Source organism: Macaca thibetana, chromosome 11 (assembly GCF_024542745.1).
Source record: "Macaca thibetana thibetana isolate TM-01 chromosome 11, ASM2454274v1, whole genome shotgun sequence".
Lineage (NCBI taxonomy): Eukaryota > Metazoa > Chordata > Mammalia > Primates > Cercopithecidae > Macaca > Macaca thibetana.
The window spans coordinates 50,986,656-51,011,090 of record NC_065588.1 but is presented as its reverse complement, the minus strand read 5'-3'; the positions used below and the strand labels follow the sequence as shown (position 1 = coordinate 51,011,090).

Genomic DNA, 24,435 nt, shown 5'->3' with positions numbered 1-24,435 from the left:
CTCAACAGACACATCCCAGAAACTCCCCAAGTGAAATGTGCTCTGCCTACTGTCCCTGAGAGCCCTGGGGTGTGAACCCAGAGGGCAGATATGGTGGGGAAGGGAGGAGGGAGAAAGAAAAGGGATGGCTGGGAGTTAATAGAGAAAGGCTCCCATCCAGGACCTGCCTACAAGACTCCCAGGTATCAACCAGCCCAAGCTAGCCCTTGTTGACTTAGCAGGTGACAGTCTGGGGAAGAAGGGGAGGAGGATGTGGAAGTCACACCTCTCCAAGCTTGGTTCCCATTGGCCCTTGATATCCTTAAAAGGGCCCAGCAGTTTCAGCATCCTTATTCCCCGGACCCTCTGCAGATTCTGTGGTTATACTCATTCCTCATCCCGAAGAATGAAATTCACCACTCTCCTCTTCTTGGCAGCTGTGGCTGGGGCCCTGGTCTATGCTGGTGAGTATGGCCTTTCCTCTGTACCCCACAAGAATCCTCCCAGGCCAAGGAGGCCCTCACTCTTGCCTTCACCCCTCTCCTCCTCTCTCAGTGCTATTCTGGCTTCCCTGCCTCGGCAAGTGACTCCTCTCCCAGTTCTCCACACGTGGCCTCTGCACCCCACTGGCCAGGGGAACCCAGAACTCTCTGGCCTCTGCCTGCCCTCCCAGCTCATCTCCTCACACACCATTGTTTACCCACTAGGCTCAGCTACACTGGCTTCTTGCGGTTCCTCTGGGCCACTGCATGTAGTTGAGCAGGGTGTCCCCTACACGAGGGTTCCCAGGCAAGGAGTGGTAGAAGCTAAAATCTGGCCCACACTCTACTTGCCAAGCAGTGAGCCTGGCCCCTGACTGTGTCTCTTAGGAGGAAGGGATGCTGTTTTGTTGTTGTTGTTGTTGTTGTTGTTGTTGAGACCGAGTCTCCCTCTGTTGCCCAGGCTGGAGTGCAGTGGCATGATCTCGGCTCACGGCAACCTCCACCTCCTGGGTTCCACTGATTCTCCTGCCTCAGCCTCCCGGGTAGCTGGGACTACAGGCACACACCACCAAGCCCGGCTAATTTTGTATTTTTATTACAGATGGGGTTTCACCATGTTGGCCAGGTTGGTCTCGAACTCCTGACCTCAGGTGATCTGCCTGCCTCAGCCTCCCAAAGTGTTGGGATTACAGGCGTGAGGCACCATGCCCAGCTGGGATGCCTTTTTTAATCCACAGAAGCACCACTTGGGCCATGATGATCCTGCTGTTCCTTGAACATCAGGATCTTTCTTCTTATTCTTTCCTCATCTGGAATGCCTTCCCTCTCCCTGGCCCCTTCACCCAACCAACTCTAATGCCACCTGGCCAATGATTTTTCATCTAGGAAATCTCAGTTTAGATGCAATTCCCCCAAAAAGGGCTTCCCTGCACATGTGGAACAAATCAGATCCCATGTGCCCTTCTCGCACCAGGCTGCATGTTCCCTTCCAGCACTGTCACACCAGTCATTAAATAATTCCGTAAAAGGACAGATGTAAGCTCTGTCAGGGCAGGGGACTTGTCTGCCCTCTTCAGCACTGCCCCTCCATCTCTTGGCACAGAGTTTTGCATAAATGTTGTGTTGAAAGGATAAAGGGAATCAGGGCTGGGGTCTCAATCCTGGAAATCACTCAAACATGGCCCCATGACCCCCACATACTGTCCTCCTCCACCACAGAGGAGGTTGAGCCCCTCTGACCATGGCCAGCTCCCTGACAGACACCTCAGGGAAGCCTCCCAAGCCAGGGCCAGTCAGGAGGAAGGCACTCTTCCAAGAGACATTACATTTCTCAGAGGGGAACCTGTTTCAAAAGCCACAGGAGTTAAACATCAGAGAGTGCCCCACTAGACCCACTGATATGGTGGAAGCGCACGTCCAACCAAAAGGGAAATTCCTCCCCTTCTATCCATGAGCATTCCCAGGTGATAAGCTTTGGGGTTGGGAGGGGAGGGTGGTTCGGGTGGGTGCGGTTCGGTCCTTGCTCTCATCTGGTGTGTTTCCTGCATTGCAGAAGATGCCTCCTCTGACTCGACGGATGCTGATCCTGCCCAGGAAGCTGGGACCTGTGAGTCCTCCCCTCCCACCTGTCCTAGGCCTCGTTGGGAAGGTTTAACAGTTAGGGACATGAGTGGTAGCTGGGAGAAGAAGCCAGTGGGAGGAGATCTGGATTCTGTGCTTGGTGGTAATGGGGAGGGGCAGGTAATATAATAAAGAAGGTAGCATGGGTTGAAATGGCACAAAGCTAAGGACAAAAGAGGATGACCCAGAGAGGCAAGGCCAATAGGGAGCATGGGGAAAAGGTTATTGTGAATAAAAGGGAGAAACATGAGGTTAAGTGGTAAGGGCAATGTCTCACATGGCGTTAATACCTTCACCTGCAAACACCTCCCATTACTCCCAATTCCTTAGTAAGGTAACCGTTATCAGGCCTCTAACCTCATTTTCCAACCCCGTTTTCCACGACTCTCTTTTATGTCGCACCCGCATCAGCTAAACTGAACTTGTTTCCATTCCCCACACCTATCCCACACATGCCTTCGCCTGACCTCTTCCTCGCTGCCTGCCCCCAGCGAAGCCCCTTTGGAACATCCTTTCCCGCTAACATCCTGCCTTCAAGATCCAGCTTCTCTATGAAGTGCTCCCTGATTCTCACCATCCCCTTGCCCAAATCCTTCCCCAACCTTGTCCACTGCATTCCAAGAGACACACAGCATGCAGAAATGCTATCTCCCTTAAGGGGGCAGGGTTTAAGCCATATCACTTCTGTATCCTGGCACCCAGCACACATCAGGTATCCTGGGGCCCTGCTACCCATTCCAAAAGAAACAAACATTTTGGCTTTGCTAAAATCAATCAATTTGTGCATTCATAGCTAAGCCTAATGAAGAGATCTCAGATCCAGCAGCATCTGCTTCACCCCCAGAGACAACCACAACAGCCCAGGAGACGTCGGCAGCAGTTCAGGGGACAGCCAAGGTTACCTCAAGCAGGCAGGAACTAAACCCCCTGAGTAAGTCTCTGTCTCTATGCCAGATCAACAACCTAGAAAAATCTCTGGCTGCAGGCCCACATCACACTTGCATGCCCAGAGATAAGCCTGGTGAGAAGCAGGTAGACTCAAACACCTGAACACAAAGGCACAAATGGGATTGTGCACTGCACCCACACACAACATTTCCACAATAGTAGATGCTGCAGCCTGCACTATACATGGTTTCTGTCCTGGCTCACACAACTTCCTATGAAAGAAGTGCTGGAGCCCTCAGCAAAGCTTCTGCACTTTAGGACTTTGTGTAGGGATGATGTCCTGGGTGGAGTGGGGGCCGGGTGGGGGGCGGGGTGCAGGCGGGGCAGTGCAGAGTTCTCTTTAAATGAGGTGAATTTTCTGCTGATATGATTGTTCTGCTCCAAAATTAGAATCCATAGTGGAGAAAAGTATCTTACTAACAGAACAAGCCTTTGCAAGAGCAGGAAAAGGAGTGCCTGGAGGCTTGGCAGGTGGAAAACAATTCATTGAAAGTGAGTGCATCCCAAGGCAAGGCTTTGTGGGAATGAGAATACTCACCACCCACTATCCAGGGGTGGGAGATGGGAGAGAACTTGCCCCCATTTCCACTCTCACATATGAGACTTGGAATTGCCACAGCCCCTGCTGTTGAAGACCCCTCACTTTGTGCTTTCATATGTTTCCAATTTCTCACCCAGATTCAAATTGCTGGCTGGGCACGGTGGTTCACGCCTGTGATCCCAGCATTTTGGGAGGCCAAGGCAGGTGGATTGCTTGAGCCCAGGAGTTCAAGACCAGCCTGGGCAACATGGCGATATGCCATCTCTACAAAAAAAATACAAAACTTAGCCAGGCGTGGTGGTGTGTGCCTGTAGTCCCAGCTACTTGGGAGGCTAAGGCGGGAGGATCACCTGAGCCCAGGAGGCAGAGGTTGCAGTGAGCCAAGATCGTGCCACTACACTCCATCCTGGGTGACAGAGAAAGACTCTGTCTCAAAAGAAAGAATAGATTCAATGTGCCTTGTTGTCTGATATTGATTCCCCTGGGGTCTAACCCCCAACCTTCCCACAGTGGAGCTGCTTGTTTCTGTTCTTCTTGCCCCCTGCCCCTGCCAAGGTGGGGAAGAGGGTAGGTCCTTCAGGCTCTGGTGAATCTAATCTCAATCCCTCCAACTTCTGTGTAAGCCTCTCCAGAGTCTCAGTAAGTCTGGAAAGCAGAAGATGGAGTTGAGAAGAAATGGAAGGAGTGGAGCTGGCACCTGGGGTCCTAAAAGCCTCATTTGTCTCATCTTTCCTTCTAGATGGAAATGAATTTGCACAAAAATTACTGAAGAAATTCGGTCTGCCAAAACCGTGGGCATGAGAAGCTGAAAAGAATGGGATCACTGGACTTAAAGCCTTAAATACCCTTGTAGCCCAGAGTTATTAAAACAAAAGCATCCAACTTGCTGTGTGCCTGTGCTCTATGGGATGGGCCCTGGAGGAAGGGCAGGGAGAAGAGCCCTCCCTGGACCAACACAAGGCATAGGATGTCCTGACCCAGGCCCTTGGCCAGTCACAGCCTGCCTAGAAGGCAGAGCCTCTAACAAGCCCTTTTATTCACTTTGAGCCACATCCACATGTGCTGAGCCTCCTTTGAGTCCAAATGCCACTCCAGTTGTCGTCCACCTCTTATTCTTCACACATTACTCCTAGTGACATTTGAGCATTTCCAAAAATTAAATCAACTTCCAAAGGACCAGGATTTATCATCCTGAAAATAATCAAAGCCTGGGCCATTGATACTAAAGCCACTTTCTGGTACCTTTATCGGAAATTCATCTCTCCTGCCTTCTACTCGTACATTCTACACTGGGCCAAAGTGGCTGGCAATGGCTAATTAGGTCAGACAGTAAAGTAATGAGCTACTACAGTGACAACTGGCACTTGACTGAAAAGACCAATTGAATCCATTAAAGTTATTCTTGTGATGCGGTGCAGAGAAGCCACTTTTGACTGTGTTTTAGATGTGTGAATTATCTTCCCCAAAGGACTAAAGTCTTTCAAAGGGGTCTCAGTCACCTCTTCCTCCTCCTGAAACTTTGTTTTCCTCCCCCACAGTTCAGGGCTGTGTCTTGCACACAGATGAACCAGGGAAGATCACTCATGACTTCAGGGGGCAAAGAAAGCAGTCAGATCTCCTTGCCAGACTCCTTCCCAGGCTGGGCACATGGTCTTCTGCTCTTTAACATGCCCGGAGTCATTGATTCTAGACTGTTCTTCACGCCCCATCTTAGTTTATTTTCTGTTGCTTATAACAGAACATCTAAAACTGGATAATTTACAAGAAGCAAAATGTACCTCTTACAGTTCTAGAACTGGGAAGTCCAAGGTCAAGGAGGCACATCTGGCAAGTGCTTTCTTGCTGGCAGGGAATCTCTGCAGGATCCCAAGCTAGAACAGAGAATCACATAGTGAGGTGGCTGTCCATGCTAGCTCAGGTCTCTCTTCCTCTTCTTAGAAAGCCTCCAGTCTCACTCCTGTGGCACACCATTAATCCATTAACTCATTAATTCACTAATCCATAGATGATTAATCTATTCATAAGGGCAAAGACCTCATGACCCAATCATTTCTTTTTCTTTTTCTTTTTCTTTTTTTTTTTAAGACAGAGTCTTGTTCTGTCGCCCACACTGGAGTGCAGTGGCTCAATCTTGGCTCACTGCAACCTCTGCTTCCCAGGTTCAAGTAATTCTCCTGCCTCAGCCGCCCAAGTAGCTGGGATTACAGACGCCCACCAGCACACTTGGCTAATTTTTTGTATTTTTAGTAGAGACAGAGTTTCGCCATGTTGGCCAGGATGGTCTCAAACTCCTGACCTCACGTGATCCACCCGCCTTGGCCTCCCAAAGTGCTGAGATTACAGGCGTGAGCCACTGCGTCCAGCATGACCCAATCATTTCTTTTTTTTTTTTTTTTTTTTTTTTTGAGACGGAGTCTCGCTCTGTCTCCCAGGCTGGAGTGCGGTGGCGCGATCTCCACTCACTGCAAGCTCCGCCTCCCGGGTTCACGCCATTCTCCTGCCTCAGCCTCCCGTGTGGCTGGGACTACAGGTGCCCACCACCGCGCCCGGCTAATTTTTGTATTTTTTTTTTTTAGTAGAGACGGGGTTTCACCGTGTTAGTCAGGATGGTCTCGATCTCCTGACCTCGTGATCCGCCCATCTCAGCCTCCCAACCCAATCATTTCTTAATAGCCCTGCCTTTCAATATCGTTACTTTAGGGATTAAGTTTCAATGTAGGTTTTGGAGGGGACAAACACTCAAACTATACCATTCTACTCCTGGCCCTCTGAAACTCATGTCCTTCTCAAATATAAATACATTCATTCCAACTCCAAAGCCCCAAAATCTTAGCTCATTCCAGCACCAACTCAAAAGTCCAAAGTCCACAGTATCATCTGTGAGCCTGTGAAATACAAACAAGTTATTTACTTCTCAGATACAATTGTGGTGGAAGCATAAAACAGACATTCCCATTCCAAAATGGAGAAATAGACAAAAAGAAAGGAGTAACAGGTCTCAAGCAAATCTGAAACCCAGCAGGGCAGACATTAAATCTTAAAGCTGAAGAATAAATCTCTTTTGACTCTGTGTGTGGCCTCCCATCCACACTGGGGTGTGGGTTAGGCCCCCAAGGCTTCATGCAGCCTCACGCTTATGGCTTTTCTGGGTGCAGCCCATGTGACTGCTCCTAGGTATTGCAGTCTGGTGCCTGAAGCTTTCCCAGGTGGATGTTGCATGCTGCCGGTGACTGCACACTTCTGGGGTCCCAGTAGTTGTCCCACTCCCACAGCTCCACTAGGCATTACCCTAATGGAGACTCTCTATTGTGGCATCACTTCCATGGCTCCACTAGATGAGGACTCTTTGCAGTGGCTCTGCCCCTGTGACAAATCTTTGCCTGGGCTCCTAGGCTTTTGATGACATCCTTTGAAATCTTGGTGGAGGCTGCCAAGCTGCCACAGCTTTTGCTGTTTGCAAGCTTGCAGAGTCAGCACCACCTGGACACTGTCAAGGTTTATGGCTTGTACCTTCCAAAACTGCAGCACAAGCTACAATTGGGGTCACTTGAGCCTTGGCTAGGGCAGCCATGAAGCTCTGCACTGGGATTCCAGGGGCAGAGTCCCAAGGCACTATTCTGCCCTCCTAGACTTCTGGGCCTATAACAGGAGGGGTACCCTCAAAGATCTCTGAAATGCATTTCTGGTGTTTCTTCATTGTCTTGAGGAATAGCATCTGGCTCCATTCTACCTATGCTAATCTTTTTAGCTGCATCCTTGGTTTCCTCTTCTGAATGCACTTTTTCACTCTTCATGTGGCCAGACTGACAGTTTTCCGACTCTTTCCACTTTACTTCCCTTTTAATGTAAATTTTCTTTATCTTTATAATTGTCTTTGAATTATTCCTTTGCTCCCAAATCTCAGCACAAGTGGCCAAAAGTAACCATGCACCTCCTTCTATATTTTGCTTAGAAATTTCTTCTGCAGATACTCTAGTGTGTCACTTTCAAGTTTGGCCTTCCACAAAGCCCTGAAATGTAGACACAGTTCAGCCAAGTTCCTTGTAAAATTTTTTTTTTTTTTTTTTTTTTTTGAGACAGAGTCTCGCTCTGTGGCCAGGAGTGCAGTGGCCGGATCTCAGCTCACTGCAAGCTCCGCCTCCCAGGTTTACACCATTCTCCTGCCTCAGCCTCCCGAGTAGCTGGGACTACAGGCGCCCGCCACCTCAGCCAGCTAATTTTTTTGTATTTTTTAGTAGAGATGGGGTTTCACCGTGCTAGCCAGGATGGTCTCGATCTCCTGACCTCGTGATCCGCCTATCTCGGCCTCCCAAAGTGCTGGGATTACAGGCTTGAGCCACTGCGCCCGGCTGGTCTTTGTAAATTTATAACAAGGATGGTCTTTACTCCAGTTTCCAATACCTTATTCCTCAGTTCCATCTGAAATATCATCAGAATGGCCTTACTCTTCATATTTCAACTAGCATTCTGGTCACAATCGCTTAACTAATCTCTAAGGAGTTCCAAACTTTCCATAGAATTGAGTTTCTCCAGGAGTTCTCCACCCCTAGCAAACTTCTGCCTGGACATCCAGGTGTTTTCATATATCCTCTGAAATCTAGGTGGAGGTTCCCAAACCCCAATTCTTGATTTCTGTGCACTCACAGGCTCAACACCACATGCAAGTTGCCAAGGTTTGGGGCTTGCACCCTCTGGAGCCACAGCCCAAGCTCTATGTTGGCCCCTTTCAGCCATGGCTAGAGCGGCTGGAACATAGGACACCAAGTCTCTAGACTGCACAGAGCACAGGTACCCTGGGCCTAGCCCATGAAACCACTTTTTCCTCCTAGGCTTCCAGGCCTGTGATGGGAGGGGCTGCTGGGAAATCTGACATGTCCTGGAGACATTTTCCCCATCATCTTGTGGATTAACATTCGGCTCCTCATTACTTATGCAAATTTCTGCAACTGGCTTGAATTTCTCCTCAGAAAATGGGATTTTATTTTCTATTGCATTGGCAGGCTGCAAATTTTCTGAACATTTATGCTCTGCTTCCCTTATAAAATGGAATGCCTTTAACAGCACCCAAGTCACATCTTGAATGCTTTGCTGCCTAGAAACCTCTTCCACCAAAAACCCTAAATCATCCCTCTCAAGTTCAAAGTTCCACAAATCTCTAGGGCAGGGGCAAAATGCTGCCAGTCTCTTCACTAACACATAACAAGAGTCACCTTTGCTCCAGTTCCCAAAACAAGTTACTCATTTCCATCAGAGACCACCTCAGCCTGGACTTTATTGTCCATGTTGCTATCAGCATTTTGGGCAAAGCCATTCAACAAGACTCTAGGAAGCTCCAGAATTTCCCACATTTCCCTATCTTCTTCTGAGACCTCCAAACTGTTCCAGCCTCTGCCTGCTACCCAGTTCCAAAGTCGCTTTCACATTTTCAGGTATCTTTTCAGTAACACCCCACTCTACTGTATTAATCAGTACTAATACAGTACCAGTTTATGTATTAGTCCATTTTTATGCTGCTAATAAAGACATAGCTGAGACCAGGCAATTTACGAAAGAAAGAGGTTTATTGGACTTACAGTTCCACGTGGCTGGGGAGGCCTCACAATTATGGTGGAAGGGGAAAGGCACATCTCACATGGCAGCAGACAAGAGAAGAGAGCTTGTGCAGGGAATCTCCCCTTTATAAAACCATCAGATCTCATGAGATGTATTCACTATTACCAGAACAGCATGAGAAAGGCCTGCTCCCATGATTCAATTACCTCCCACCAGGTCCCTCCCACAACACATGGGAATTCAAGATGAAATTTAGGTGGGGACACAGCCAAGCCATATCAGCAGGGATTTCTGTCTGTTCTTTTACTTCTATATCCCCAGTGCCTAGAATAGTGCCTGAAACACAAAAGGCACCCAAGAAACATTGGCTCAATGTTGAATGAGTTCACCCACTTCCACCCACCTCCTAATTTATATCCTGTGAGATGAATGTCTCCATCATCTATGTTCTTAGAATATGCATTTGCATGTCTGCTGTAATACGTCTTCGCCAGGGAGGCAACACTTCAGAAGTGGGTCCAGGTGGAATTCGTCTCAGAACGCCTAACACTCTGCAGGTAACAGGTGGTTAACAAGTTGTCTGTGTACTGAATGAAGGAGAAGCAGGCTCTGGGATTACCTGCCTACAGCACCCCCAAAATTCCCCAGGTTCATCCTCCTCAAAGGTGAGAAAACTTCAACCATTTCACATTCACAAATTGGTGACTTTGGACACACAGTGATTATGACAAAGACTGATGAAGGGGCAAGAGCTAACCCCAGATACTGTTTCAGAGAAAACCCCAGTCCTGATGAAATCCCTTCCAACCCCAGAGACAATGGCAGCAATCCAAAGGGCCTATGAGGTACAAGGAGCAGATAATTCCCCCTTGTGGCACAAGCCTGTGGACTATGTGGCTTTATTGTGAGGAGAAGGTGGATCCTGGAATGTTCGAACTACTCAAGGCATACACAAACATATCTGTACCAGATGAAAGGCTGAGCATAGCCTTCTATCTCCCCTTCCACTCAATATTTCATGAAATGACTGAAAATGCTGATTTAATGAAAAACAGGCTACTTCTGGGTTCACAGTCGTTTTCCTGCTTTCTGAGGTTATAGAAGTTTTAACATTCAGATGCAGATGATATGCTAAATAAATTATATACAAATTAATGGGAGGAAACATTCAATAACACAATTCTAAATGTAAGGAAAATAAATAAAGATATATCTACTAATTTCTTATCTTGGAAACCAACGGAATTTTACAACAAGGAAAATAAATGCAGATATGTAAATTCCATCTTAGATGAAAATAGAAAGCCCTTACAACCCCAAATAACACTTTCTTTGAAGAAATTCTGCCAATTCCAGTGAAACTGGAACCAAATGGAGGGAGGATGCTGACACAGTGTCCCATAATAACAGATCATGGGCAGAGCTGGCAATATGCAGACTTCTGTAAAGTACATGACATACCCAGAAGAGCAAAAGCAAGGTCACCTTGTTTGTAACCAGAGCAACCATATGTATAATGACTACTCCTGAAAAAAAGAACTGAACACGCAGAATAGGAAACATAAGTGAAAAAAGATTTATTTAAAATAAAACTTTAGCCAGAAGCAGTGGTGCACGCCTGTAATGCCAGTGACTCTGAAGACTGAGGCAAGAGGATTGCTTCAGCCCAGGAGTTCGATACCAGCCTGCACATAGTGTGACTCTCTCTCTCAATAGACAGAAAGAAAAAGAGAGGAAAGAAGAAAGGAAGGAAGGAAAGAAGGAAGGAAGGGGAGGGAAGGGGAGGGAGGGAGGGAGGGAGGAATGAAGGAAGGAAGGAAGGAAAGAAGGAAGGAAGGGGAGGGAAGGGGAGGGAGGGAGGGAGGGAGGGAGGAATGAAGGAAGGAAGGAAGGAAGGAAGGAAGGAAGGAAGGAAGGAAGGAAGGAAGGAAGAAGGGGAAGATAAAGGGAAGGAGGGAAGGGAGGGAAAAAAACTTGAATCTAGCAGAGGGCTGGGGGAAATAAGGAGTTGTTTAATAAATATAGTTTCAGTTTTTCAAGATGCAAAAGTTCTGGAGATTGGTTATACAACAACGTGAATATACTTAACACCATTGAACTGTACATTAATGGCTGAGCTGGTAGATTTTATGTTATGTGTATTTTACCACAATTAAAATTTTTAATTTAAAAAAAGCTTGAATCTACAGATTGAAAGAAAAAACTGATTCAAAAAGACCAATTTTAAGAACTGGCCTAATAGAGTTTCTTATCTTCAAATATAAAGAAGGAATCATGTGGGCATCCAGCCAAAACTATTGACACACAGGCTGAAGGGAAAAAAATTAGATCGAGCTAGCTCCTGACTTGAACATCAAAAGACCATGGAGAAATTCCTACACAGTCTTCTGGGAGAAGAAAGGTGACATCCAAGCATTTTGTCTTTAGTCAAGCTATTTTACCAGGCTAAGGCAATAGACAAATACTTTCAAGCATGCAACAGTTGAAGGAATTCCATTCTATGAACTCTTCTAAAAAACCATTAGAAAATAAACTTCAGCCAGTCAAGAGATAAATGGAGAAAATCAGGTAAAAGGAGTAGCTATGAGTGCTAAATCCATTTTAATGCAGGACAAAGCTAAAACTGCTGTGAAAATTATGGTTACAGACTAGGGGGTAAATGTTATAAACTATGAGAACGTAACAAAAAATCAGAATACAGATGGAAGAGAAAGAGGGAATTCATATAAGTAGGTGGATTTTACAACTTTTATAGTTGAAGGATCAAAAAATATTTTTAACATGCTAAATCAAATAATCAAGGTTTAAAGTAAATCACTAGAAGAATTCATAATAATACATTGCATGAAAACCAGATGATGAAAAGGAAGGGGAAAGGAGAAAGTAGAAGTATACTATTTTAATAGTTGATAGTAGAGGGAGTCAACTCCAAAGAAATGAAGATTTGAGTACATCATTTGAAGCTGATTATAAAGATAAACAATAGGACTATAAACTATAAATCTTTTATATTAGCAGAACTATACATAAAAAGGAAAAAAACACAGATCATATAGCAAAATATACATTTTAAATTGTTAAAATAAAAGGATGGCATTAAGAAGGTATAACTAGTACAAACATGTCTTTTATGTGAACAAACAAAAATAGAACAAATTCATGTCATAAAAAGCAAGAGTCTCAGATCAGGACACAAAGCAAAACCAAACTATAAACAATGGATTCAAAAATATTATACATGAAGAACAATGGAACTGCTTTACTTTGCCTCCCTTCCTGCCTGCCTATATTCCTGCCTTACTTTCTTTTTTTTTTTTTTTTTTTTTTTTTTTTTTTTTTGAGACAGAGTCTCACTCTGTCGCCGGCGCTGGAGCGCAGTGGCCAGATCTCAGCTCACTGCAAGCTCCGCCTCCCGGGGTTTACGCCATTCTCCTGCCTCAGCCTCCCGAGTAGCTGGGACTACAGGCGCCCGCCACCTCGCCCGGCTAGTTTTTTGTATTTTTTAGTAGAGACGGGGTTTCGCTATGTTAGCCAGGATGGTCTCGATCTCCTGACCTCGTGATCCGCCCGTCTCGGCCTCCCAAAGTGCTGGGATTACAGGCTTGAGCCACCGCGCCCGGCCTCCTGCCTTACTTTCTGAGTTTCAGTACAAAAGCCAGTGGGTAGAGCTGAGCAAGGCAGGCATCTGCATGAACAGGGAGTGAGGGATTACGAGAAAGCCAGAGCAGGGTGTTGGAACAGGAAATGAGGAGGGCATCTACCAGGAGCACAGGGGGTGAAGGGGAGCAGTGACCTGGCATGGGACATCAGGACCCGAGCAGGATGAGAAGGGCACCCATCCAGCCTGATTTTGGGGGGTTGCAGCTCAAACAGGATGAGGGGGTCTAGGTGGTGCAGAGTGACTGAGCCTGAACAATGTGGTGTTAGATTGGAATTGGAGGTAATGGTGAGAACTTACGGTCTTTGATATGTAATTCGATGTAGAAATACATACAGATATAAATATGCATATATAATTTATTCATAGGAATGCACATACATATATAAATACATAGATACATTTCTTAGCTTGACCACTGGGAGACCTAGAAGCAGTAACATCCTAAGAACAATGAGCATTATATAGAGCCTATATCTTCTTTTCCAAATACCATTAAGAGAACACGGATCCTTGGAGAAATGGCTAATACCAGGGGTAGGATAGGGAAAGTACATGATAAGGCTGGAATGACTTGTTGTACCAGAAAGTAAGAAAATGCTAACAAAAAAAAAAAAAGATGTACAAAATCTAATGAGAAGGTTAGCTTAATCCTAATAGTATTGAATTATCACAGACTAACAAAATTCAGCAGAAAGGAAAATTATTATAAAAGATTATAATGGAAAGAAAAAAGAAAAGGAAGGAAGGAAAAGAGAAAGAGAAAGACAGAAAGGAAGAAAGGACGGAGAAAGAAAAGAAGGAGAAAGAAAGAAAGAAAGAAAGAGAAAGAAAGAAAGAAAGAAAGAAAGAAAGAAAGAAAGAAAGAAAGAAAGAAAGAAAGAAAGAAAGAAAGAAAGAAAGAAAGAAAGAAAGAAAGAAAGAAAGAAAGAAAAAAGAAAGAAGGAAGGAAGGAAGGAAGGAAGGAAGGAAGGAAGGAAGGAAAGAAAGAAAGAAAGAAAGAAAGAAAGAAAAAGAAAAGGAAAGAAAGAAAAAGGAAAGAAAGAAAGAAGAAGAGGAGGAAGAAAAGAAAGGAAGGAAGGAAGGAGAAGAAGAAGGAAGGAAGGAGAGAAAAAAGGAAGGAAGGAAAAGAAAGGAAGACTATAAATCATTGAATAAATAGAAAGGAAAGGAACAGAAGAGAAAAAAGGAAGAAAGGAAAAGAAAAGAAGATTATAAATCATTGAATAAATAGGAGCTCATGAGTCCATATTGATTAAATAAATGAATGGATAAGTAAATGGGAATATGAGAAAGGTTTTTCTTACACTAGAATGGTAGCTAATGAATTCAGAAGGAATGACTGAAGTAGAAAATCACTATCCAGCAACCATCAGGGTGATAATTCAACCAGGAAACATCAATGAGCACTAAAACTAATTGGTAAAAGTTTGATAAGGAAAAGGATACTTATGTAGTTTCAAAGTACCTTTCCACAAAATATTTATTAATTACACTAGAAGAAAAAGAGTAACTTCACAGTGGAGACACCTGGCAGACATCACCTTAATCAGTACCATCACAGAAATCAGATCAATCAAAATAATGTGCCCGCTGACAGAATGCAATGCAGAGAATGCTGTATGATTGATTGATATTTCTGCCAAAAGTGAGAAGCCTGAAATTTAAACATGAGGAACATAAGATGAACCCAAATTGGAGACACTCTACACAATAACTGGTCTATAATCTTCAAAAGTGTCAGTGTCATGAAAGTCACAGAAAGACTGAGGAACTGTGACAACTCAATGCTATGCATAATCTTGGACTGGATCCTTCTGTCATAGGATCATTATTGAAACAATGGGAAATATCTAAATGGGGTGTATGGTTGAGATGGTTATAATGTATCAGTAGTGTATCAAATATTAATTTCCTAATTTTAATGGTTGCATTGAGGTTATGATGAAATATCCTTGTTGGTAGGAATTACCAAAAAATTCAATAGAAAAAGAACATTTAAATAACTCAGAAGGATTGAAAGTTAAAAGATGAGTGAAAACCCACCAAGCAAATGAAAAATACAGAATCTTGATCTTAATATCAGTCAATATTTATTTCAGAGTAAACATATTAAATGAGACAAGGAGAAGTATTTATAAGGATAAAGGTTGGGGCCGGGCGCGGTGGCTCATGCCTGTAATCCCAGCACTTTGGGAGGCCGAGGTGGGCAGATCACTTGAGGTCAGGAGTTCAAGACCAGCCTGGCCAATATGGTGAAACCCCGCCTCTACTAAAAATGCCAAAAATTAGCCAGGCGTAGTGGCAGGAGCCTGTAATCCCAGCTATTCAGGAGGCTGAGACAGGAGAATCGCTTGAACCCAGGAAACGGAAGTTGCAGTGAACCGAGATAGCGCCATTGCACTCCAATCTGGGCAACAAGAGCGAAACTCCGTATCAGAAAAAAAAAAAAAGAATAAAGGTTGCACTCCACACTAAAAACAGACACAAAGATTTCTGCACCTTTTAACGAGCACCAAAACTTCAGGAAATGCAAAGAGATTCATAGTTGGGCAGGCTCTAATTCACCTGTCTCAAGCCATAAAGGTCAAATAAACAAGAAAAGTTTGACTACAGAGTATCTAAGTAACCTAAACGGGAAAACAGGGTTAATTTAATACTCCTGAAAAACCAGAATATCCTTTCATTTCAGAAACTTTTGAAAAATGCATCAAAAATTATATGATAAACAACTATACGAATACTAATGGTTAACATATCTGTCAAACTTTAAAATGTACCAGGTACTATTCATCAGTACTTTGTAGATCTTAATTCTTTTAATTCCCATAACAACCCCATGATAAAATTTGAGACACAGGGAGGTTAAACAAGATGCCTGGGGTCATGCAGCTGATACATGGGAAAACCAGGCCTTGAACCCACACAGTGAGGATCCAGAGTCTACACTCCTAACCAACACTTGAACCCACGCAGTGTGGATCCAGAGTCTACACTCCTAACCAACACTTGAATAAACTCTAAAGTGCAGAAATGATGCAAATGAACATTCCCCAATAATAACACAATAAAACTAGAAATTAAGAACAGAACTAAGTAATTTTTAAAGTCTTATCCATATGAGAATTTATAACCCTCTTAAACAACTCTTGATTCAGAGAAGAAAACAAAACCAAAATTGCTATCTAAAATAAAATAATAATGAAAATACTATATATTAAAATCAATGAGATATAGCTAAAACAGTGTGCACAGGAAATTTCAAGTCTTAAATATTAACATTAATCAAAAAATGTTTAAAAATTAATTAAACACCCAACTCAAAAGAATGAACTAAATTTAATGAAAACATAAAGAATAAATTAGTAAAAGCAAAAATTAATTGAATAGACAACAGAAAATTATAGAATCTAAATTTAAAATATCCAGAGCTAATTATTTATGGAAAATATAAACTATTATCTAACTTTAAAAAAGAGAGAGGTAAAGAGGGTAGGCATGAGAGAAACCAGAATAAGAAATGAGGATGGGAACATTACAAAGGTAAAAAGGAAATTCAAATAATGAAAAGATCATTTTGCTTAAACCTGAGTAAATCGATTTTTAAACATGTGTGAAATGAATTATTTTCTAGAAAAAATATCCAAGACCGCTGGGTGCGTTGGCTCACACCTGTAATCCCAGCACTTTGAGAGGTCAAGGAGGGCGGATCACCTGAGGTCGGGAGTTCAAGACTAGCTTGACCAACATGCTGAAACCCCATCTCCACTAAAAATACAAAATTAGCAGAGTGTGGTGGTGCATGCCTATAATCCCAGCTACTAGGGAGGCTGAGGCAGGAGAATCGCTTGAACCCCGCAGGCAGAGGTCGCAGTGAGCTGAGATCATGCCATTGCACTCCAGCCTGGGCAACAAGAGTGATACTCCATCTCAAAAAAAAACAAAAAAAAAGAAAAGAAAAAATATCCAAGAAAACTGACCCTGGATGAGGTGAACTACAAACAGATAAGTTGCGATACAAGACATAGAAAATATCAAGAGCTATCACACCAAAAAGCACCACACCCAGAGAATTTTACAAGTGAATTCTCTGTCCCTTTAAGGAACCCAATTTCACTAAACTGTTCCAGAACACAGAGAAGAGGAACCCTTCCAAATACATATCAAAGTCAGCAGATCATTTATTTAAAAGCCCAAAAGACTGCCCACCATAAAAGAAAATATAGAACAATCTTTCTTACTTGTAAACATTAGGGCAAAGTTCTAAATGAGGTACTATCAATAAAATCTAGCAGCAAGTAGAGTGCATGCCAGGAGTGAAAGACTGGTTTGATATTAGAAAATGTATGAATTTAATTATATATAATATACATGGTTAATAAATATATAATATATATCTGTGTGCATATATATATAAATGGTTAACAAATAAAAAGCCTATGTTTATATCCTCACAATGCTCCAAAGGACTTTGACAACAATTCAAGATTCATATTTTTTAAAGGTGATATTATCATTTAAATGGTAGTGGTAATAAAGCCACACTCAAAAGGTTGGCCACAAAATGTTCTACTTAGAAAACAATCATGGAAGCATTCAGATAAATCAATCTAGGAACCTGCCCCAAGAGATATGGGAAAGATAACAATTATTATCTAAAGAAATGAAAGAAAGGAAGAAGCGAATGTCATAGAACTAAATCTATAACATCACAAAACTAAAATTCTAGAAAAATTAACATGGTAGGATGTGGGGGAAGAAGACCAAAGGGACACAGCAACATGAAGTACTTTTTAGAGAAGAAATATAGATATGGGGCATCCTATTCCTTCTCACCAATATTTCAGCAATTTTTTCCACTTTTTTTCTTTGCTGGGGTTGAAAGGAGAGGTCTAAGCTGGAAGATACACATTTAGGACCAATGAATACATAGATGAGATATAGATAGGATTTAAAGTTATGAAACTGAATGAAATGGCCAAAGAACTATAAATAGAGAAAAATGTCTCCTCCAATACTTAGAGGTTGGGGAAAGTTATCGAAATAACAGCAAAGAAGCAGCAGCCAGTGAGGCAGGAAGAAAGACAGAAAAACGTGGTGTCCTTGAAGCCAAAAGAAAAAAATGTATTTCCAAGAAGATGAGGTGATCAACTGTGTCAAATGCTCCTGGTAGGTAAAATAAGAGATCTAAGGACTGACCATTAGAATTAGTAATATGGCTATCTTGACAAGAGCAATTTCAGTGGGATGGTTTGGGTGGAAGGCTGATTTAGAATGAGTGTGGTAGGAATTGGCCAAAATGAATACAACCAATCCTTTAAATAGGCTTGTTGTAAAGTGAAGTAAATCCCCTCAGAGGCATTCTGTTCAATGTCCACCCTAGAGATAATGGTCCTCAAGGACAATATACAGTAGATCCTCCCAGAAAACAGACCTGAGGGCTGACAAATTGGCCAGCAAAAGGTGCTGATTCAATGCTAGGCAGGGCATCCTTGCTATTTCTGCCCAGCAGAATATTTACTGTGAATCACTGGCTACTGGAGAAATTTATCATCATTCCTTTTTTGATGGAACTGTTCATTATATGTTCCAGTCTTCCTTCTCCACTAGTGTATACTGTATGTTTCAATGATGTATATCTTGTAAACATAGGTCATAGGACATCAAGGAATTACAACTAGGCTTGAGATCTCGATCTGCAATTAGGTACAGTAAACAGATGAGAAGCTTTCAGGTGTCTTCTTTTAGAGATGGAGGCAATGTGTTTCATCTAGCACAAAAACATTTAAGTATGTATATGTGATGAATGGTGTTTATAAATGATGGACAGCCAAAAGTGGAACTGTAGCAGACACCTAAAATAAGATGCTGAATAAAGCCAGGTGCATGTGTGACACTTCTAATCCCAATGCTTTGGGAGGCCAAGGTGGGAGGATCACTGGAGGCCAGGAGTTCAAGACTAGTCTGGGAAACATAGAGAAACCTGTCTCTATCCCCCCAGAATTTTTTTAATTAGTCAGGCATGATGGTACGTACCTTTAGTCCCAGCTACTTGAAAGGCTAGGGTGGTAGGATGACTTGGAAAGATGCCAAATAAAATCTCTATTGTAACTATAGCTACAAGTTGAAAACAGTAAAGTGCTTAGTACTCTACAACCTAAAGAGAGCTAACAAGGAGGCACCAGACACATCCCTCAGGATTGATTCAGAAGTCACAGAATTTGTCCTGTCACCATCACCCTAGTCCCCGGTATGTGTAAAGAACAGGAGCGAGAAGGAAAATATCGGAGATTTATTAGGGTCATGAGTTGTCATCCCTTCCCTCCACCCTCAAGCCTAGCAGCAAGGGCTTGGTGCCTGCCAAAAGGAAGAATGAAATTTCATTCCAAATTCAACACCTGCTTGCACAGCGGACTTGCTGATCTGCCCTCTGTGCCTGCTCAAATAGAGGAAAAAATAGAAGACTAGACGGAGGCAAGGAGTGTGATGAGCAGCCTTTTATACTGATTGGTATGGAAAGAGGGCAAGAGTTTCCTGTGGATTAAACAGATCTTGTGACTTGAGCCATCTTGTTGGCATCCGACTCAAAAGGGGCAGTCACTTGACAAGCAGACCCCCGATGTGAGAAGATATAGGGTGGACTGCTGAATGGCTGCTGAGGGTGGTTGAAAGAGAAAACTGTACAGTAGGGAGGTCCTGCAGGTGCCCCAAATACTCACATATGCACCCCTTCCTTGAGACAGCCATCATTTGGCCTCTTGCCACAAAGAGGACATGATCAGCCGGTCTTGGCCTAAGAAGCTGTGCTAGCCGAGAAAAGAGTCTGAGAGCAATCAGATAAGGGATGTTTATTTCTTTTCATTGATTGTCTCTTCTTGCTTAAACAAGCTGGGAGGAGCAGAGAACTAACTAGAAGAAAGAAAAAGGAGGTAGAGAAAGTGAGTGTTGAATTGGATGTGAAATTGAAATGTTAAATTGGACTTACCTATAGAATATACCAGAGATATTATTAAACGATTAGAAATGGAGGTTCCCCGGAGCATTTTCAAGGCAGCAATTAAAGGAAAATAAAACCATTACATATTTGAACCCCAGGTTCAGAATGTTGAATATGCCCATTAAATGCTGTTGGTTGCCTTTTTAATAGCTGCACCTCCCTTTCTCCTTGTGGACAGACTGATTTTATTCCCTATGCCCCTTTCTCATGGCCATGTGTTTCTGGGGAGGCAGGCCCCATCAGGAGATGAATCACAGTCAGCCAGAGCCAATCAAAGTGGTCCCGTTGCCTTTGCCAAAGCCTGGTTGACATGTCCCACAAAGACACGTGATGCCATTCTGGCTAGTGAGACATGAGAGAGAGTATGCTATCAAGACTCCCAAGAAAGGATTCTCTTGATCGTAAAAGGTAACACAGGAAGAGAAGGGTCATTTTTCTGCCTCTGGACATCGTGAGGATGTGACACCTGGTGCGGCAGCAGCCAGTTTGCTACCTGAAAAGAGGTAGCCAGAAGACCAGGCTGTTGGACAGAAAAGAGTAGGATGGAGAAATGGAAAGAATCTAAGTCCTTCGTGAATTCATTAAGCTGCTGAATTTACCAAGCCTACCTCTAGTGTTCTTGCATCATGAGATATGCCTTTTTTATTGTTTGAGCCAACTAAATTGGACTGTCCATTATTCCCAGGTAAGAGCATCCTACCTGAGACTGTGTAGGAAATTGGGTGCTCTGGGTTGCATCTGAAGTCTCTGTTATGAAGCCAGTACATCCCTAAACAAGCGCCCCAGTGTTAAACCCTCTTCCCCATGCCCAGGAGGGAATTAGTGGGAATACAAATCTCCCTAACACACAGATGTGACCATGACGGGTCACAACCACAACCTGTTTTGGTTTTCCCTTACTTAGAGTCCTCTCTGTGATTCACAAGTCACATGATTCCTTCCAGATTCAGAATTCCAAAATTTTTTGATCTTCAGTCTTCCCCAAGAACAACCTCCATCCTCTGACTGTGTACTCTGCCATTTGTATCTCACCTCCTGATGTGCAAGTGGGAAAGACAGGTGCCCTGGCCTTCAGGGTGTCTACCCTCCAACCATCCTGATTGGCTGTGGCCCCTTCTCACAGCTTACAGTCCTCACACTGGAATATAACCCCGCTGAACAGAGCTATTGACACGAAGCATCCAATTGGGAATTGCTTGTGTAGTTTGACGACTGACTCCTAAGGGCTTTAAGAGGAAAGGAAAAAGCCTACCCATAGATGGGTGAGTGATCACGAGGCATGCCAGGAACTGCACCTTTCCATGTAGCTGGCCCATCCAGCTCCACACCCACGGCCACTCACCCACTCCCAACCCGGCGCATGGGGCTGTATGTGGGACACTGAGCAGCCAGCCCACATGGGTAACATTCCCAAGGCCCCATCTTCCAGATGGAGAGAGAGTGTGTTTTCACAGACTGCCCAGGCTGAGCCAAGTCTGGCTCAGAGCTTCCCGCGGAGAAACTGGATATGGCTGGAATGGACATGACAGCAATGGACCCTGAAGAAGGGAATAGAGACTCACTCAGAAAGAACTGCTAGATCCGGACTGGGAACAAGACAGAAGCTGCTCGCCCTCCCCACCCACACCAGGGTTCCACGGCAGTGGAACCTCTCTGCAGTTATCTCCTCTGTGCTGGCTCTCTCCTGACTCCTTTCTCTAATGACTCTCCCATCTCCAATGTGGACCTGCTCCCTCTGGCCGTGTTAGCCACCAAGCTCCCCTGTCGATGACTTTTTTCCCTCCCTATTCCAGTAACAGGGGATGAGGTGAAGTTTGGGAAGTGTTTGGAGGCAGAAACATTGATTTCCTAGAATAGTCAATGGATATGTGGGAAACAGCACAGAATGTGTGAAATGGATTTCCACCAGGAAGCCAAGGATTTATGGCTGCTGTACTGTGACGTTGACTCTAGTGATGCTTGGTGTGGGTGAGACATTATGGGAAGAGCATGGGAATCAGAGCCAAGCAGTTCCAGGTTCAAATCCCAGCCATGCCAGTTGCTGTTATGTCACTTTGGTAAATGTACTTAACCTCTCTGAGCCTCAGTTTTCCCAGTCTGTCAGAGACTGTCAATACTATCCTGTAGATCCTATGAGAATTAAATAATCCTGCACCTGGCTCAAGGTCAGACCTCACAGAATGTTGGTCTCCTTTTTCCCCTTCTCTTCTCCAGCCCCACTGCCCCAGGGCAGCAGCCTCCATGGTGATGTCCCCCCTTATCTCTCTCTCTCACACACACACACAAATACACACACACTCTCACACACACTCTCTCTCACACACACACACACTCTCACACACACTGTCACACACACACACTCTCACACACTCAGTCTCACACACACACACATACTCACACTCTCACACTCATACACTCAAACAACCAAAACAACAGACTCTGTACCTCCCAAAATCCTTACCAGAAAATAAGTTTAAACTTTGGTGTAGAAGCCATTCTGTCTGCCTAGGGTAGTCCTGTTCTCAGCATCAGAACCGCTCTGGACGCTGCTTTTTAAATGTGAGTTCCTGGGCTGCATCCCAGGCCTACTAACTGGAGAGGAAAGGGGATTGAAATGCACTCCCCAGCTGGTTGTGAAGTTTGAGAGCAACCAGCCTGATGCCGTTCTTCTTGGAATAAAAATCTCCCAAGAAGTTTTCCACCCCTGTTCCAAGAGGGTGTCAGGTCTTGGAACAGGAGTCCTAGAGATCCTGGGAGATCCATCTGGACTCTCCCTCTCCTTGCTGAGGAAAAGGATGAGGTCCAGAGAAGTGGCGGTGGGGCAGGGGTTGGGGGGTGCGGCTGCCGATTGAGGACTGCGGAGTGAGTCCGTGGCGGAGCTGAATCTTGGACCCAGGTGTCCTGACTAAAAGCTAATGATGCTTGAGGTGGGGTGGGTGGAGCTTTAAAAATAGGCTTTTTCAAGTTTACAAGATTCACTCAGGTTCCATTAAGTGACAGAAGGAAGGAAGGAAGATCAGGAAGCCATGGCAGCAGGCTTCACGGAGTACCAAGCAGAGACCCGCTGGGCTGTGAGCCCCTTCAGCCGCTCTGAGGACAGTCACTTTGTCATAGCTTGAGGCCCAAGGGCTCCCCTAGACAGGAGTCTTCATCTCTCCCTCCCTCTATCCTGGCCTCTCTCTCTTCTTCTACTGTTTTTACATCTCTGAGTTTTCTTTCCCTCTGTCTCTCTGACTCAAACTTCACTGAGAGTGACCTCATTCGCCTGGTTAGGAACCATCCAGTAGAAAGCCCTGGAAATGGACAGCTCTCCTGAGAGGCCATGGGCTCCCTTGTGTCCAGCCTGTTGATTGTTACCTCTGAATAAGCCCAGACTTCCTCACAAATAGGAGTGGTTAGGGTAACAAAGACATCTGACCCAAAGTCTGGCATCTTGTATGCAAAGAACCACGTGACCTCATTTCTCAGAAGGGAGTTATAGGTGTGGCAGACACGTGGTCACCTCTCCAGGACATATTTCCCGTAACTGAGTATCCAGGATGAGACTGGGCTCTGAGAAGGACAGATCAGGAAGGATGGACACGGAAAGCCTTGCCTGCTTCTAATCCAAGTCTGAGGCTGGTCTGGAACCTTCGGAGCCAAATTTAGCAAATAAACACAGAACACCCAGTTAAATGCAATTTCAGATATATTTGAGACATACTTAGGTACTGCACAATATTTGAGGCATACTGACAACATTTTCATTGTTTCTGTGAAATTCACATTTATCTGGGTGACTTACATTTTATCTGGCACCCTTACCCGGGAGAGGAGGGACCTGGTCTGTTTTGTTCAGCACTGGAGCTTAAACACCCACACCATACCTGGTGTAGGGCAGACATTCTTGTTGAACTCTGTGTGGGAGGAGGCCTCTCAGAAGTCCCCTGCCACACACACTAAAGAGATACTTTGTTGAACAAACATATCCCCAAGGGGCCATCTTTGAAAAGGCACATTGACTCATTTGACAAACCAGACTGGAAACTTAGCAAGAGTTAAGATCTGCGCTAAATAAATTGGGATTCAGAGACAAGTAAGCTATGGCTCCTGTCCTCAACATGGTAACTGACCAGTAACAGCAATAGATTTCAAAACAGACCACTACAATAGAGTGTGATAAGTGCTAGACAACAAAGGCCTAAGGCCAGGGTCCAGGTGATTTTTTCACCATTATATCTCCAAATCTTGCTGCCTGGCAGGCACTTAATAAATAGTAGTGGAATGTAATAATGAAAAGATAAAGACATGAACAGTGCCTTGTAGAACCACAGAGGTGAGTGACTAACCAAGGGAGGAGGGATGGTGAGAAGGTTGTGTTCACTCCAGGGAGGAGATGACATCTGATCTGGATCATGCTGTGGGAACATAGCAGGCAGATGGAGAGGAAGGAGATTCCTGACAGAGCAACGGCATGAACCCAAGTATAACACTCCAGTGAGTAGGGAATAATTCACAAGGGTATGAAATGAGGCTGTGAAGGTGGAAGACCAAGGAGTTTGTACTTTATCCCATGGTGATGGATAGTCATTAAAGACTTTTGAGTACAGAAGTGGCATGAACTTCATGAGATCCCTCCAGCATTAGTATGAAGAATGGACTGTAGTGGAGACAGACT

At 44.1% G+C, this 24,435-nt stretch overlaps 3 protein-coding genes across 11 annotated transcripts in view; 2 read left to right on the top strand and 1 right to left on the bottom strand.

Annotated features, from left to right (window-relative positions):
- BLOC1S1 (biogenesis of lysosomal organelles complex 1 subunit 1) overlaps window positions 1-24,435 on the bottom strand; it is a 1,086,347-nt gene that overhangs the window by 993,912 nt on the left and 68,000 nt on the right. Inside the window, exon 1 of one of the 9 annotated variants that reach the window (XM_050748980.1) lies at window positions 3,606-3,609. The exons of the other annotated variants lie outside the window; for them this stretch is intronic. The gene's annotated coding sequence lies outside the window, so the exon portion shown is untranslated. Of the gene's footprint in view, window positions 1-3,605; window positions 3,610-24,435 lie in introns of those variants that run through there. 9 annotated transcript variants of the gene reach the window in all.
- PPP1R1A (protein phosphatase 1 regulatory inhibitor subunit 1A) overlaps window positions 1-24,435 on the top strand; it is a 200,799-nt gene that overhangs the window by 144,278 nt on the left and 32,086 nt on the right. The gene's annotated exons all lie outside the window — the stretch shown is intronic.
- On the top strand, window positions 332-4,451 carry LACRT (lacritin). Its single transcript, XM_050749094.1, has 5 exons — window positions 332-443; window positions 2,014-2,067; window positions 2,875-3,012; window positions 3,420-3,521; window positions 4,310-4,451. Exons 1-5 carry the CDS (start codon window positions 386-388, stop codon window positions 4,369-4,371), a joined length of 414 nt encoding a protein of 137 aa, XP_050605051.1. The 5' UTR covers window positions 332-385; the 3' UTR covers window positions 4,372-4,451.